A 17,664-nucleotide genomic window follows, 5' to 3' on the forward strand; every position below is an offset into this window, starting at 1 on the left:
AGGCTTTAATTTAAGAACTTTAAAAAACATTTTATAACAAGTTCTCTGAAGTATACCAAGTGTTAACACTGAAAGGATGACATAGTGTTTTAGGATCTTAATCTTCATATACTGTGATAAACTTTGGTGAAAATCATCCAGACAGCATGTGAGGATGAACTAAAAGGATTAGTGAATAAGAGGAATCCTTTGCTAATAGAGATTGAGTCTGTGCATTAAGCAGACTGATGATAATTAAACACAATTCATACCTTGAATGCACTTGTATACACCCCCTCAGCTGTGACATCTCCAATTTGGTTCAGCAAGTTCTCTTTTGGTATCCTGACATTGTGAAACATGGCAAACCTGCCAATGTAAAAGAATTCAATTCAGAGGGCAGTATCCTATTATGGCTGTGCACCAGGGGGACCAACTCTTCGTACAACAGGGAGTTAGTCCTTCTAAAAGCAACACGAAATTAACAGAAACACTTGTTTCTGGAATGGGGCAGGTCAGAAGGGGAGCTCGTGATCTGGAAATGAGTGTTTCTGCTGGTTTCTGGGGTTACTTTTAGAACTGCTAATCCCCTGTTGCACAAATGGTCATTTCTTATTGGCACAACACAATCAGGGGGACCACAGCAGCCTTGCTGGATACTGCCCAGAGAGGATGCCTGTGGATCAGAAGCATTGTCTAAATCAAAGGTTGAATTCAGGGACACAAACACATAGACAGACATCAGAGTTTCTCAGAGCCAAAAAAGATGTGATGTTAAATGCATGAATGCATTTAATGTGTCTGGTTTTTTCTTTTCAAAATAACAGCTGTGGCAGCCCCCCCCTGCCAGATCAGAATCATGGTAATCTCCCCACTCCGCACCCGCTACAGTCCCAATAGACCCCTCCCCCCCGCCAGCTGCTATTCACTCCTAGAAGGAAGCTCTCATTGGTGCTAATGGACGCTTCTCAGTCAGGGCCAATAGCAGCTTCTGAAGCAGGCGTTTGGCATGGGCGGAAAAGTTTAGCTACACTGTCTGCACACCATGGCCCCAATCCTGCTTGGGCTCCCAAGAAAATATTTTGAGTTTCAACAAACATTTAATCTCAATTGATCATTAAATTTACTTTGTAAAACTGCATACAGTCCTCTTTTATTACCATGAAAAACCTCAGAGCTAGGAGCTGCTCTACAATTTAAATCAGATTCAAATGTCCACAGACAATGATGGCAAAGCAGAAGGTAAATAAAAATAACTCAGTGGCTACTAGTCCTGATGGCTATGTGCTACCTCCAGTACCAGAGGCAGTAGGCTTATGTACACCAGTTGCTGGGGAACATAGGCGGGAGGCTGCTGTTGCACTCGTGTCCTGCTTGTGGGCTCAACAGCTGGTTGGCCACTGTGTGAACATAATGCTGGATTAGCTGGACCCCTTGGTCTGATCCAGCAGGGCTCCTCTTATGTTCTTATGCCACCTGTTGGACAGCTGTTGGCAGTACATTCTTACAAAAATACCAGAAAACCCCACCTACAATAGTTTAACCTCATTGCAATCATAGTATTTTGTAATGGCAAGACATTACAGACAAAATTCTCCAAGTCCTTTCAACATAATTGTTACATGTTTGACAAGATACTGAAATATTATTTTTAAAAACTTTAAAAGATTAATATTATTATGTTAATAACCCCTGATGGCCGGGTTTGCACGACACAACAACCCCCAATTGGAAGTTGCATATTCAAATCATGCCTGGCACACGCTGCAGCTCACTGCGACTTAACTAACACATGGTGAGCCCTGGTGTGTTGTGCAAACACACACAGTGTGTTTTTGTGTTCTTTGTGTGCATGTGTGGGTGGGTGACTTACATATACACACCCCATGTACTGTATTGTACAGTATATAAGGTGCACAAGCATTTTATTATAAACATATTAATAAAGAGTTACACAATTACCTTGGTGCCAGTTGAGCAGAAAACAAAAATGCCTTAAACTGTTTTTCATTCATCACAATTTCCTAGGCCCTGCACCTACCCTTCTGAATTCTTTTCAGGTTTCTTGCCTAGAGACATAGTTATGATGGTTGCCATTTCTATGGCTACAAAACCCATAGGAATGGAGGAAAAATGAATCCCTCCCCTGCAGAATTTTTTAAATGTTTCCCTTTGTGTAAAAGCCACTGCACCTCCCCTCTGAAATGTTTCATGGGTGTTTTTTTAGAATAACCTCTATGATGTATGTCACTTTCATAACAATTCTCCACAAAGGACATAGGGGGAAAAGTCCATCCTTTTTTGAGAACCCCCAGACTGCAAAGGCTGCTCTTGCGTGCACACACGCACACACATACATGTACCACACTGACCTATTTATCTGAAATTTAGCAGGCTGAAATTTAGGAGGCCTGCAAATTGCATTCAATTATGTCAAGAAATAAAACAATTATAGGTAGTTATCAAAATATCAAATAGTAAAGGCTACTTGCACAAACATCACTGCATCTGAAAATGCATCCACTCAAATTGCTACTATGCCTCCAAATTTCATCCATGTCTGTCAAAAATAAAAAGGTTATGGACATTTGTTGATTTTGCAGTGATAGTCAATGGGGTACAAAGTTTTGGTTTTCCCAAAAAAGTGAGGTACTGATTTCCATCATATTATATTGTTTAATCCTCACATAACCCCTGATGGCCAGGTTCAGATGACACAGCAATCCCCCAACTGGGGGTGGCATATTCAGAATGGCAGCTGGCATGTGCTGTGGCTCATCAAGGGTTAAATAACCCATGATGGGCTGTCGTATCATGTGAACCAGCCCTGAGAGAAAGCAAAGTATTGTACAAAGACTAGAAACACAGAGGCCCGGTTCACACGATCATGACGGTGTGAACAAGACACAGTGGTTTGTTTAAGCTGGGGTGATCAAAGGAACTGGGTCACACATATCAAAACAGAAAACACTGAACTGAAATCAAACCTATAAAACAAATCAAAAGTAACAACAAATGGATTTTAGGAAAGGCTGAGGATTTTAGGATAGGACTAGATTGGAAAGCATTTTAGAAAAGAATTGGCAGCAATCTGGGAGGAAAGTGGCAGTGTTAGAATAAGAAACAGAGGCAAAAAATGTCTACGATGTGGCCGAGGGGGGGTGGGGGGTACCTGCTTGTACACATCCCACCTGGACTTTGGCCCTGCAAGTGCTGTAGACTAACACCTACATAGGGCTAAAGCATCTGCAAGAGGATACAGTGCTTAGGGAGGGGTGCAGCTTGGGAAGGGAAGAGGGCAGGGCCCTCGGAGGGAGGCCAAGCCTCTTTGAGCTGGATGGGGAACTTCCACACTCCTCCAAGCACCAGCTGAGTGCCTTTCTCCATGCAGAGAGAGACTTGAAGTAAAGTATCCATCATCATAGATGCCTCCTCACACCAGACAGGGAATTCCCTTAAACGACAATTCCCAAGATTTTTGTTCTAGAGGTCTACACAAGTTGCTTATAACTTCTGCCACACTATTTTGTGAGCTGCTGTTGGAACAGAGTATTTTGGTGTACACTTACCCATTATCTAAACCATTTTGTCCAAGTTTCAAACCTATATCACCAACCATCACTCCTGGCATAGGAAGAAGCGTCGTTGGATCTCGAATCTGTAACAAAAGCTCTCATTATATATCCATGAAATATTTCAAATCTATGAAAACATTTACAAGAAGTCACTGAACTATCCTTCAGTTCAGGTTAAGAAGAATTCTGTGTAGATTTATTTGTTCTAACTATTTGTATGATCTATTACAATGCACGCTACAGACTGATAAAAGCCAGTTCCGAAATTCCTAGCATGACCGAGAAATGGAGTCGTGTGGGACTTGTAGTATGACTTTAAAGGCAGGGGTTGGCTCCATTTTAAATGGCTCTCACTGAGTTCTCTGGGACTAGTCAACAGGCTACAGTATAGAGCATGGGTTGAGAAGGGGGAAATCCTCTCCCCCACCCCTCTGATGGCACTGGCGTCATCGGGGGGGGCGGCAGGCTTAGTCACTAGAAGGACTTCTCTTAGTGGACCCTTTACTTTCTCTCATATAAGTGAGTGTACTTCGGGACAACATTGTACTGGGGGCAAAACCCACCCACAACTCCATTATAGGGGTCACCATGTATTTCAATATGTTATATGATTGTTATAGTAGATGCTCTTCAGAAAAAAACATTTTTATATGGTATGAGAGGCATGTGAGTTTCAGTGATGCGTAGTCATTTGCTGTGCTCTTCCTTCCCCATTTCTTCTGCTCCCCATTCTTGTTTTCATGGGTAGAAAATAACATATGACCCAGCATAATACCATGTTCATATATACCTGCAATCTCCCCAAACTTATTGTCTAAACCCAGAATGAAAGACCTAAACAGATAGTGAGTTCAGGAAGGTATCTCCCAAGTCCATAGAGATCTAGCATTACACTGGATCACACATCACAGTTTGCCTGGGCAAAGCAGGGCAAAGGCACTGAAATATGTTTGTCTGACCAGGCCCATAGGTGACAGGCCAGTCATTTAATGGCATGATAGCAATATTTTGCAATTGCGATAATGCTGCTGCCATTTCCCAAGTGGAAAGCAGTAATATGGGGCTATCCACGGAGCTGGAATAACACATTGGTAAAGGATGATGAGGTCTTGGGGGGGGGGGGGGAGGAAAAGCAGAATTATTTTCAGGGTAGCTCTACACTACAACAGCTGGTCCAGTTGAAATTATGTAAGAGAGTACTATTGACCTGCATGTGTTAGAGAGAGAATTACCCTTTCTTCTATTTATTACTATATTGCATCCTTCAGTGAATAGATTAAACACAGTACAGACTTTGAATTTCTAGTGACATCAAATACGACATTTTTCTCTAACCATTTCACAGAATGTGTGGTGTTCAGCTGTGAAATTATGCTATGCAAATGGCACAAGCGACCCAGTTTAATGAAACATTCCCACCTGGACAATGAAGGAATGCAGTCCGTGGCACTGGCCATCTGGAGTATACAACTGAGCATAGACAACTGCATGTGTTGCAGTCTTCCCCATGTTGCCAACCCAAAACTTGGCAGCTTCGAAATCAGGTGAGTGAATAACAAATTCCTAAACAGTTGAGAAGAGAAAACATATGAATCTTGTAAGATATTTTTCATTCATTATCAAAGTACAAAGCTGAAGGAATCTGTTGACCACCTCTACTTTATACTGTCAATGTTTCAGAAAGAAACGCAATAGAAAACATTTCTACAGAAATTCTCACAACTAATCTTGCACTTATTTCAGGAAGCATTAAAGCCTAATCCTGACAGTTAGAAGTAGATTTAAACGCCACATTACCATGCTTGTATCAGATAATCAGGCAAGATTGTATCAGATAATCAGGCCACAAGACATACTCCAGCAGTGCTACAGGTTATAGCAGTCAATATAGACCTGGTTAGCATGTCATGGCGGCAAATCGTTGGTTATTTAACTCACAATTTGTGGGGACTTCTGCTATGCATGAGCTGCTTCAGCTTACGGTAAACAGCCTCCAATTGGTGTGATTGGAAGTTGTCGGCGTGACATCCAAACCCGGATTACTAGGTTATTTAGGGGCTAAATAACCCAATGGTTATGCCATGGTTTGTTTTTGGATTAACTGCCTACACAACCCAGTGGTCTGGGTTCGCACAGCATGCTGACAACCTCAGATCATGCCTACTGGAGGTTGTTTAAAGTAAGTGGAAGCGGCTTGCACACAGTACATATTCCCAGAGATCATAGGTTAATTAACTCATTATTTACCACTGTTACATACGACCTGCCCCATTTAGAAAGCTCATAACTGAATTTATTTTATTTATTAAATTTCTTAATTGCCCATCTGGCCAGTCACTCAGCTACTCTGGGCGATGTACAACGGTACAATTTAAAACAGTAAAATTATACATTAAAACATTATTTAAAAATACCCTAACCCACCCCAAATGCCAGCCTGAATAACCAAGTTTTCAGTGCGTGGCAGAAGCTCATTAAAGAGAGGGCATGGCAGAGTTCCCTAGGGAGGGAGTTCCACAGAGTGGGGGCCATCACAGGGAAGGCCTTCTCCCTCGTCCTTACCAGCCTAGCTGTCCTGGCTGATGGGACAGAGAGAAGGCTATCTGAGGCTGATCTTGTTAAGCAGCCTGTCTGGTGTTGCTGGAGGCGCTCCTTGAGACAGGCTGGGCCGGAACCGTATGGGGTTTTAAAGGTCAAAACCAACACCTTGAATTTGGCCTGGAAAACAACTGGTAACCAGTGCAACTCATTCAGCACTGGAGTGATGTGATCACACCGGTAGTTGCCTTTAATCAGGTGAGCCGCTGCGTTCTGCACCAGCTGCAGCTTCCAAACCATCTTCAAGGGTAACCCCAGGTAGAGTACATTACAGTAGTCTAGACGAGAGGAGATCAGGGCATGTACTACCGATGGGAGCAGATGGTCAGGAAGGTAGGGGCGCAGCCGTCGCATCAGATGGAGTTGATACAGCGCTGTCCGGCTCACAGCTGACACCTGAGCCTCCATGGACAGCTGGGAGTCCAAAATGACCCCCAGGCTGCGGACCTGGTCTTTCAAGGGTAGCCGTACCCCATTCAACACCAGGTCAACATCCCCCAGCCTCCTCTTCTCTCCCACCAAAAGTACCTTGGTCTTGTCAGGGTTCAGCTTCAGCTTATTCTCCCCATCCAGCAAGTCACCATCTCCAGACATTTAGACAGGGATTCCACGGCCAACCCTGGTAAAGATTTGAACGAGAGGTAGAGCTGCGTGTCATCCACATATTGATGACACTGCACCCCAAACCTCCTGATGATAGCCCCCAGCAGCTTCACATAGATGTTAAATAGCATCGGGGAGAGGATGGAACCCTGTGGCATCCCACATATGAGCGGCCACGGGTCCAACACCTCCTCTCCCAGTGCTACCCTCTGGTACCTGCCGGAGAGGATGGACCAGAACCACTGTAATACGATGTCCCCAATGCCCATCTTCTCCAGGCGGTCCAGGAGGATACCATGGTCAACAGTATCAGAAGCCGTGGAGAGGTCGAGGAGAACAAGGAATGAGCATTCACCCCTATCCAAAGCCCTCCTCATATCATCCACCAAAGTGACCAAGGCCATTTCTGTCCCATGCCCAGGCCTGAAGCCCGATTGAAATGGATCTAGATAATTGGCTTCTTCCAAATTAAAACTGAAAAATTATGGTCAAAAGCTATTTGATAAGCAGAACAGGAAAATAATGAAAGTACTGCTATCTTGTATTTTTCAACTACCGGCTCTTCCACTTGTTTCAAATGACTACATATCTTGCGATTTGGTCTAGAAAGAGTTCTCCTCTCTATTAATCCTATTGTCATCTTCAAAGTGCCCCAGAGTTTCTCCTTACTGTACTATCTATGTCCCAAACCCATGAGAGGGGCATTTTTTGCCATTACTAAACATTATGGAACTCTTTGAGAACCATTCTGCAGAAGCAATGTTTGTTTTTAAATCTGGGATGGCCTTTGATAGCTTTGTTTAGATGGGCAGAAAAAAGACCTTGAAAAGATGTTTGAGAATGTAAATCAAGTGAAAGGCATATAATCAGCATGATGTGTTGTCAATATGGGAAGATTTAGGGTATGTCTTTAACAAAGCACAGGGAGTTGGCTCCAGATTTACACGAGAGAAACTGCACTGGTGGAAGTGGACTTCCCAATCTCTACCTTCCCACAGCAGCCCCTGAAAATGCTAAACAGAGACCCGGTCCGCACATAATGACAACCCATCACTTAAAAAACCACTGGGTTGTCGTGCACGAGAGGGAGAGACAACAAACACCTCGGTGTTCAGTGATGCCGGCCACATGACCACGGAAGCGTCTTCAGACAGCGCTGGCTCTTCGGGTTAGAAACGGGGATGAGAACTGCACCCTAGAGTCGGACACGACTGGTTGGGGACACCTTTACCTTTACCTTTTAAGCCTCTACACAACCCAGTGGTCTGGGTTCAGATGTCATGCTCAGCAGGAGCTGATTGTGGGTTGCTGAACTGGTCATGGGCTGCTGAGTAAAAGGGGAAGAGGTGGGTGCACCTGCTCTCTCCTGCTCGTTCCAGACAACCCATCTGTTTTTAAACATATGAGTTGTTGTTATGTGCAAACAGTCTGAGACCCTGCTGAATGGGGTGAGCTCTGTGTGTGTGGGAGGAGGATCCCCACAAATCAGGCAGAGGGTCCTTTCGCAAGCAGAGCACTTCCTCTCACAGAAGGTCAGCCAAGTGTAAATCCCCATGGGCATTACAACTTTCCACACGGACTTGGTACTGACCTACAACCTGTAAATGCATAGGAAAGTGTCATATGCACAATATCTTGCTCTGGAGGCATTTATTTGTGTGTGCCCATCAGTAGATCATTAGATGTTACGTTGGTCACATTATGTTGGCCACAGGTCATTTGCCAGAAAACCATTTTTTCAGTTTCAGATAAACATTACAGTAAGTTTGATACTTGCCCATTAAACCTTAGCTGTTTATGTATATTGCTGCAGATGGAATATTTTATTCACAGTTTTAGAGAATACAATTGTCTAAGTTACAGATAAATTCTTGAAGTTGCAAAACTGTTATGTTGGTCAAATCTTTTAAAACAAAATAAAAAGGAAGTATTTAAAAGACATGTGGCATATTTCTTGATTATGTCTGTAGGGAATATAAAGCCAGTTAATACACAAATAGTTTAACGTGGTTTAAATAATATTACCGAAAACACAAAATATTATGTAAAGAAACTTATAAATGTTATGTTGTTCACCATGGAATTACCCTTAACAAGCACCACAAACTCCGCAGCCTTAATTCCATGTTGTTAGATGCTTTCTTTCATTTCTATTGCAATTGCACATTGAAAAATGTGTCTCTTTAATTCACATTAAATAACTTTGGCTGGTTCCAATAGATAAAAGACCAGAGTACGAAGTATTAGGGCTCAGAAGTACAAAGTATTACTTCAATAAAATGTTAATGACAAAATATTAAAGGAGAATTTCAGTGGATTGCAAACTAACCTGTGTAGTTGGGTCATAACTGGCAGTAGTCCGTATATTCTTTGTATTGCTACCGTGGCTTACTTCAGTCAGAGCAAAACATCCAAAATTCTATAGGCAAAATACACAAAATTAAGTTATGATGTGCAATTCAAGCCACAGTACTGCAAAGGTTAAATAAATGAGAGATCTTGATTTTAAAGGAGTTACACCATGGCTTCAACTTATAATCTTCCAGCTGTTCATTTGTAAGTTTCAAGCCCTAACCATATATCACTGAGGGTTTGCTCTTTGCCCTGTAGCTGGACAGAGGTCAACCACTGTCCTGTGACTTCACTCTGGAGAAGCTCATCCTAGAGAAAGCATTTCTGCATTGGCACCAGGAACAGGAGCTGAGCACGGTCATTCCGTGGCTGAAGAGTCTCCACGGTGAGTCCTGCGGTTATACTGTAGAGCAGCTTAGTCCCCCTCTGCCCCCCAGGCTTTTCATCTCCTCCTGGGGGCTGGAAGGAGAGGGAGGGGGGCTGAGCCCAATATATATATCACACTCACAAACACTTGCCTTTTAGGATCAAGTCTAAGGCAAGGTTAAGTGTTAATTGCAGGTCACTTCAGCAACAGACAATATTCTTGTCAATGTGTTGATAGCAAAGAAAAACAAAACGGAAAAAATGATTAAGAAATTAGAGATATATTGTCTTCCTCTGATCCAAGGGAATGTGTACTGAGCCCTTTAAAAATCCTCCAGTCCCACTGTTTGGAGAGGCACTCAATCTAGCCCACCTCCCCTATCTGAACAGCTAACTGGCTAATTTTATCCTTTTTGAAAACTGTTCAGCTATAGGATTAGGAAAGAGAATAATGTACACAGAACTGGCTCATCCAGCTTGGAATGTGTGCATGGATATGCATTGCCCCTAACTGAGCCAGGGTGAATGTCTTTTGGACTGGTTTTGTGTCGAAGAACTCTACTTGCACTGCAGAAAAAAATAATCTGTTTGGGTCTTTGAAGAACTACAAGGCATTGTTGAACTATTGTCATTTATCTTTCATACAAGACCTTGGTATTGATTATTCTGCAATGATCTGCAACAGTGTCATAACCGATGAATATCCAAACTGAGTCCAAGAGAATATTAATGTGTGAAGAATAATGGTTTCCAGTACTAACAGAGCAGAACTAATAAATTAAAATGAAGCAGCTCATTTTACAAGGGATTTTCAGATACTGCTTGTTAGAATGTGTTAATTATTTTCATGCATTAATATTTTATCTTATTTTAAAAAGCAAAGGCAACAGCATAAATTTAAATTAGTTCCAGAGAAAAAAATTCAAAGGATGAATAAAGCCAGTTTTAAAAGAAGTACCTCCATATTTTCATTTTGTTTAGTAAATTCGCCATGTCTTTCAGAGCCCGTACTCTCAATTGCACCCTTGAACGCCTGTAAATATCAAGGCAAGGAGCAGATGTGAACAAGAAACAGATTTTTTTTAAAAATGGACAAAGAGTTGCAAAGGACAGAAAAGGGTCAGAATGAAACGTTCCAGTAGGTAATGACACAGCACCGCTTGCTGCTCAAATCAATAGGTAAGTTGTCCCCTCCCTCCTCCCCAGGAAGAAATGTTTTATATTGGTTTCTGTGGCAGCAAGCACAGCAGTTACAAGAAAATAGTTTCTGCTTAATTTTTGCAGTTAAACATTGACGTAAAATATGCAAGACAATCAAAATATCTAGAATACTTCCTTGTTCTCAAACAATAGTTGGTTTCTCCAGCGGACAGCACCTCCAGAAGGCCAGAAAATGTTCCATAGCAAGCATAAGGAAGAAGCAAAAAACGTCCCACTCTAGACCAAAGTGACTTTCAGATAAGCTTTTTTCTTCCCAGAGGAAACAACTTTGGTCCGTGAGCTTGCTGAGGATGCCAGGCTTCAAATTATAAAGTCACCTAAGTGTACAACTAGAATTTGGGGGACGAAGAACGAGCCAGTGGGAGGTGTTGGAAGAATTCTGAACACCGACTCCCCTCACATCCCCTGTGGAAGAAGCCAGAGCACCCACCCGCTGCTGTAATAAGGGATGTCATTTTTGGCAAGCCACTTCTACATGTGCCAAGACCAAGTCACAAAACGCTATGGCTATATATACAGTGTTTTAATTAACAAAGGAGACAACTTTAAAGCACTTTTTTTTCTCCTTCTATTCATTCTGCTAGCTTTGTCATTATAAGAAACTGAAACACTCTCAAACTGAACTTTTCATCGTTGGGTGAATTTTAATTCCCAGAACGGAATACTTTGTTTCAAGCCATTTCAACTGGCTGTAAAATGACTTCTAGCATCAAACACTAAGCTGTGCAAGTAACAGATGAACCACTTGCCAACTGAATCCCCATCTGAATAATGGAGTGAACTGTTAAACTAACCTGCACAAGATTAGCTGACTAATCTAATAATGGAAGATTTAGGTTCTTGGCCTTTGGTAAGGGCAGGCAAGGGTTCTGGGCAAGTTTCTTGTGAGGATAGTGAGGACAATTATCACACTGCCATGCTCTGTTCTAATGAGGAATGGGAGAAAGGGTTTTCTGTTCATCAGGGCAGTTCTGCCCCTCAAGAGGCTGATGTGTTGCTGCCCTCTGGTGGAGGAATAATGACAGCATTCATGAAAAAGAAGTTAGGCTCCTTTTTAAAGGGAGCCCTTTGAACTGATAAGCAGGGAAAAGCTGCTCACCAGAGAGATAAGCGATTTTCCCTCTGTGGCACAGGAGACAGGCCAAGGCCAAGGCCAAGGGAAGATGCTGCCAGGTTGGATAAGAATCCCCACAGGCCAGGGGTTCCCCATCCCAGGGTTAGGAAAACCCAAACACGTTTCAGCACTACTATGCTGAGATGTGAAGGCCTGGAAATAAACCAGAAAAATTTGGGGGGGGGGGGGACGACGACATGTTTTCCTTGTTTTGTTTTTTTCCAAAGGCCAATTTTGTTTTTTTCCAAAAAACTGAATAGCTTTGGATTATGAAGTATTTTCTTTTAGAATTTAAGATGAAGTGTTTATATATTGTTACCCAGCATTTACCCCATTCAAATGATTTCTAAAACTATGTAATGAGAGAACTTTTATACAAAGACTAGAGATGTAAAATATCTGGAAATAATGAAGCTGTGGGGGAAAATGTTTTTTAATCTCTCTGTAAGATTCTCAGCATAGTTATTTCTTCCATTTCTTATTAAAATTATTTATCCAATGTATCTTTTACTGAAAGACATTTATGTTCAGTTTCCCAACATGTGAATAGAGACAGAATATCGCAATATGGAAGAAAATATACATTCTTGAGAGTCTGGGTTTTGTTCTACAGAGTCTTGTGTTTCTAGACTTGTCTTCCTCTACCTCCATTTCTTCCTGCTTCTTCTGACTTCTAGGGTGATTCATATGTTTCAGGGACTACTTGAAGTTCCCTCTGGTCAGACATAAACTAGGAACCTAAAATATGTTATGTATGACTTGGTTTGCTCATAAAATTATCATGGTTGGTATACTAAATTTTAAAAGTATAATTTATTCAGACATTAATTACAAATTTACTGAGTTCACTTTTTAAAGTTTTCAAACATAATTATGATTTTAAGAGCAAACCAAGTTATGTACAATATAATTTTAGGAACATGAAGGCTACTTTACATTCCTAAAGCTGCCTTCCTCAACTTGGTGCCCTACTGATATTTTGGACTATAATGGCCAGCTTTCCTGACCGTTGGCCAACTCATTCATTCATTCTTTCATATTCTGCTTTTCAACAAGATTGTGCTGAAAGCAGCTCAAAACATCAGCAAATAATATAACAATGCAAAAACATAGCATGAACAATTATAAATAGCCATAATTCCAAATTCCATACTAGGTTTCCTTACGGCCAACGTGGCTACCTTTCCTTTTTGTGTTACAAATAACCTTAGTATCAATAAGTAAATACATGAGAATATTAATCAATCCAACTATAGCAACAATATAAAACAATAAGGATGCAATCCTATGCATGCTTAGACAGAAAAAAGTCCTACATCTCCCAGCATTCCCCAGCCAGCATGGAGATGTAGGACCTTTTTTCCATTTAAACATGCATAGGATTGCGCCCTAAATGGATCTAATCCAACAGTTTAAAAGCAAACAGGAAAGAGAATAAAACCTAACATAGAAATAAAATATGTGACATACAAGGCCAGCGAGATCTTCATTCTAATCTACAGCAGCAGCCTGGTACAGCACAATTAAGTCACACACACTGGCTGGAGGCCTCACTTGTGGCTCCCTTCCTCCCCGCTCTCTCCCTGCGCCTCCTCTCTGTCCCTCCCCAGGCTCTCACTCAGAGAGGTAAGGACTGCCACTCCTCCTTCAAACCCAACATGGGCTCACTCATTTCTTTCTTTCCTTCATTTCTATACTGCCCAGCAGCCGAAGCTCTCTGTGCAGTTCACAACAATTAAAACCATAAAATACAACATGATAAAATACAATATAAACTTTTAAACATCTAAAACAACAGTATAAAATAAAAATAAAAACCAAAATAAAACCTACCAGCAGTACAAAGGTTTAAAATATAGTAACTGACTTAAAAACAACAGAAACTGAAGGAGTAAAATGCCTGGGAAAATTAGGTCTTCGATGGTGAAAAGAGCACAATGTAGGCGCCGGGTGAGCCTCTCTGGGAAGCTCATTCCACAACCAGGGTGCCACAACCGACAAAGCTCTCTTCTTAGGAGCCACCCACCTCACTTTCTTTGGCAGGGGCCCCCATTTGATATGGTTTGCTCAGTTTCTCGCCACCAAGCACACAGCTCAGCGCTGTCTTTGTAAGAGCGGCTGCCCCAGGCTTACATGCAACATGTTGCCACCCATGGGGGGAGGTGGTGAATTGGAGCAGTCCTTGTGGCCTAACAGAAACAGACTCTTCAGTGTAGCAGCGTTCCTATCCATCAGGGCAGGGCAGTGACAGAAACACCTGGAGCAGTGGCAGGGTGGCATGAAGCTACTTAGCATAAAGACTCTGCCCTCCCCCAGGCTGGAAGGAAGGCAGCACAGTGGTCTGAGCCAGCAGTGGAGAACGTCTGCCCTCTAAAGGACTGGCAGGTTGACAACTCCACTCACCATCCCCAATTTCCACAATGTGTGTGCGTGTGCGTGTGTGGACTCTAACCACTGGGAAGGGCCAAAGCCAGGGACCTTACAGGGCCAAGAGAAAGAGAGTTATAGTAGGATATTAGTTTTCCTGTTTCTTGGGTTAAAGTGGGCTGTGATGAAGCAGTGTTGTGGGGCATAGTGTAACCTACACAATAAAAGCAAAACAGGAAGGTTGTGCCTGGGGAGTATCTCCAGGCAATCTGCTCCTTTTCTCTCTCTCTGAAGTGAGACTGGGGTGTCTGGCACATGGGTAGCTAACAGTATGCAAAGCGGGAAGCTTGTCAGGCTCTGGGGCAGAGGGTGGAAAGGCTCCAGGCCAAGGGGGGTGGAATTCCCTGACCCTTGATGTTAGTCACTCTCTGACTGGCACCCCTCCTACTGGAAGGGGGAGGAAACAGTGCCAACTTTCAGTATAAGAGAAAAGATCACTCAAAGTACCACTCTACAATGTTAACAGGAGATATTCTGGTGCCATACAATGCACAGGTTCATTCAGGCAATCACTTTGTCAAGGCAAAGCTATTAGACTGGCAGACCTAGGTAGCCTCAGGGGTTGAAAGGTGGGGGATAAATGTTTCATATACAAACAAAATGGCTTCCCAGCAGCATTAACACCACAACTAGGGCAGGGGAGAGATGCGGGGGGCGGGGGGGCTGGGTGCACAATTCCTGCTCCCAACACATTGCACCCTCTCCCCGAAATTGGTTTGATAACATAAAATAGAAGCATGCACAGCTAACAGTGTGGTGTCGTGGCTAGAGTGTTGGATGGGGAGCCGGACGATCCGGGTTCTACTCCCCACTTGGCCATGGAGGCTCGCTGGGTGACTTTGGGCCAGTCAAGGACTCTCAGCTCAACCCACCTCACAGGGTTCATACAATCATAGGGTTGGAAGGGGCCTACAAAACCATTGAGTCCAACGCCCTGATCAATGCAGGAATCCAAGTCAAAGCATCCCTGACAAGTGGCTGTCCAGCCTCATCTTGAATGCCTCCAGTGTGGGAGAGCCCACTACCTCCCTAGGGAATTGGTTCCATTGTCGTATTGCTCTAGTAGTCAAGACGTCTTTCCTGATGTTCAGCCGGAATCTGGCTTCCTGTAACTTGAGCCTATTATTCCGTGTCCTGCACTCCAGGATGATCGAGAAGAGATCCTGGCCTTCCTCTCTGTGACAACCTTTCAAGTATTTGAAGAGCGCTATCCTATCTCCCCTCAGTCTTCTCTTCTCAAGGTTAAACATGCCCAGTTCTTTCAGTCTCTCCTCATAGTGTATTATTTCCAGTCCCCTGATCATCGTTGTTGCCCTCCTCTGAACTCTCTCCAGCTTGTCTGCATCCTTCTTCAAGTGCAGTGCCCAGAACTGGATGCAGTACTCCAGATGAGGCCTAACAAGTGTTGAGTAGAGAGGGGAAATAGTACTTCCTGGGATTTGGAAGCTATGCTTCTATTAATGCATCCCAAAAGAGCATCTCCCTTTTTTGCAGCCACATCACATTGTTGGCTCATATGCAGCTTGTGATCTACAACAAGTCCAAGATCCTTCTCGCTTGTAGTATTGTTGAGCCATGTATCCCCCATCTTAAACTGTGCATTTGGTTTCTTTTTCCTAGGTGCAGAACTTGGCATGTATCCTGTTCAATTTCATTCTGTCATTTTCTGGCCAGTGCTCCAGCCTATCAAGATCTCTTTGAATTTTGTAGCTATCCCGCCCAATTTTGTGTCATCTGCAAATTCGATCAGCATTCCCTGCACCTCCTCCTCCAAGTCATTAATACAAATGTTGAAGAGCACTGGGCCCAGGACTGAGCCCTGCTGTACCCCGCTCATTACCTCTCCCCAGTTTGAGAAGATCCCATTGAGATGCACTCTTTGAGTCCGATTCTGTAGCCAACTGTGGATGCAGCTGATAGTTGCTTCATCTAGCCCACTTTGAGCTAGTTTGCTCATCAGGATATCATGGGGCACTTTGTTGAAAGCTTTGCTGAAGTCGAGGTATATGATGTCCACAGCATTCCCACAGTCCACAAGGGAGGTGACCTGATCCAAAAATGAGATCAGTTTAGTCTGGCAGGATTTGTTCTTGACAAATCCATGTTGGCTTCGAGTCATCACTGCATTGTTTTCAAGGTGCTTACAGATGGATTGCTTTATCATCTGCTCCAGAATTTTCCCAGGGATTGATGTCAGACTGACTGGTCTGTAGCTCCCAGGTTCGTTCTTTTTGCCCTTTTTGAAGATAGGGACATTAGCCCTCCTCAGTCATCTGGCACTTCACCTGTCCTCCATGATTGCTCAAAGATAATAGACAGTGGTTCTGACAGCTCTTCTGCCAGTTCCTTTATGACTCTGGGGTGCAGTTCATCCGGCCCTGGAGATCTGAACTCATTCAAAGTAATTAGGTGTTATTTGACCATATGCCTAATAATCTCAAGCTGCAATCCTGACCCTTCAGCCTGTACTTCGCCTTTGCCAGCAGGGTCATAGACCCTCTTTCGGGAGAAGAGGCGTTCAGAGCACCGTCTGGTCCAGTTTTATTGGATGAGTTTCAGTTACTGAGGCCTGAGGATGCGGACAAGGTGCTTGGCCAAGTCCGATCGACCACTTGTGTGCTTGACCCTTGCCCTTCATGGCTTATTAAATCAAACAAGGAGGGGTTGTCCGGCTGGGCCCAGGAGGTTGTAAATTCCTCCTTGAGAGAGGGAGTGGTGCCTGCTGCTTTAAAAGAGGCAGTAATTAGACCACTCCTGAAAAAGCCTAACCTGGACCCAGAGGATGTTAACAATTATAGGCCAGTGGCCAACATCCCCTTCCTGGGCAAGGTGCTTGAGCGGGTGGTTGTAGGACAGCTCCAGGCACTCTTGAATTAAACGGATTATCTACATCCATTTCAATCGGGCTTCAGGCCTGGTTTTGGAACGGAAACTGCCTTGGTCGCCCTGTGGGATGACCTCTGCCGGGAGAGGGACAGGGGGAGTGCGACCCTGTTGATTCTCCTGGACCTCTCAGCGGCTTTCGATACCATCGACCATGGTATCCTTCTGGATAGGTTGTCTGGGTTGGGAGTTGGAGGCACTGCACTACAGTGGTTCCGCTCCTACTTGGATGGCCGATTCCAGAAGGTGGTGCTGGGGGATTATTGCTCTGTGCCATGGCAATTGTGCCATGGGGTTCCACAGGGCTCTATTTTATCCCCCATGCTGTTTAACATCTACATGAAACCGCTGGGGGAGGTTATCCGGAGGTGTGGGCTGAGGTGCCATCAATATGCGGATGACACCCAGCTCTACCTCTCTTTCTCATCAAAACCAGGTGAGGCAGTGGCTGTTCTGAACCAGTGCCTGGGCACGGTAATGGACTGGATGAGGGCTAATAAACTGAAACTCAATCCAGACAAGACGGAGGTACTGTTAGTGGGTGGT

General features: G+C 43.5%; 1 protein-coding gene across 13 annotated transcripts in view; it reads right to left on the bottom strand.

Moving 5' to 3' along the window:
- ACOX3 (acyl-CoA oxidase 3, pristanoyl) overlaps window positions 1–17,664 on the bottom strand; it is a 97,209-nt gene that overhangs the window by 63,561 nt on the left and 15,984 nt on the right. For all 13 annotated transcript variants that reach the window (XR_014792505.1, XM_084859867.1, XM_084859868.1 and 10 more), the window contains exons 4-8: window positions 10,432–10,506; window positions 9,085–9,174; window positions 4,974–5,117; window positions 3,549–3,637; window positions 252–348 (exon numbers count right to left, since the gene is read on the bottom strand). Coding sequence is in view for 12 of the 13 variants with exons in the window: in XM_084859867.1 (XP_084715993.1) it covers window positions 252–348; window positions 3,549–3,637; window positions 4,974–5,117; window positions 9,085–9,174; window positions 10,432–10,506 (495 nt within the window). In the remaining variant the exon portion in view is untranslated. The remainder of the gene's footprint in view (window positions 1–251; window positions 349–3,548; window positions 3,638–4,973; window positions 5,118–9,084; window positions 9,175–10,431; window positions 10,507–17,664) is intronic.

This window comes from Heloderma suspectum, chromosome 5 (genome assembly GCF_057233095.1).
Source record: "Heloderma suspectum isolate Gila_16-S chromosome 5, 16-S_ref, whole genome shotgun sequence".
Classification (NCBI taxonomy): Eukaryota; Metazoa; Chordata; class Lepidosauria; order Squamata; family Helodermatidae; genus Heloderma; species Heloderma suspectum.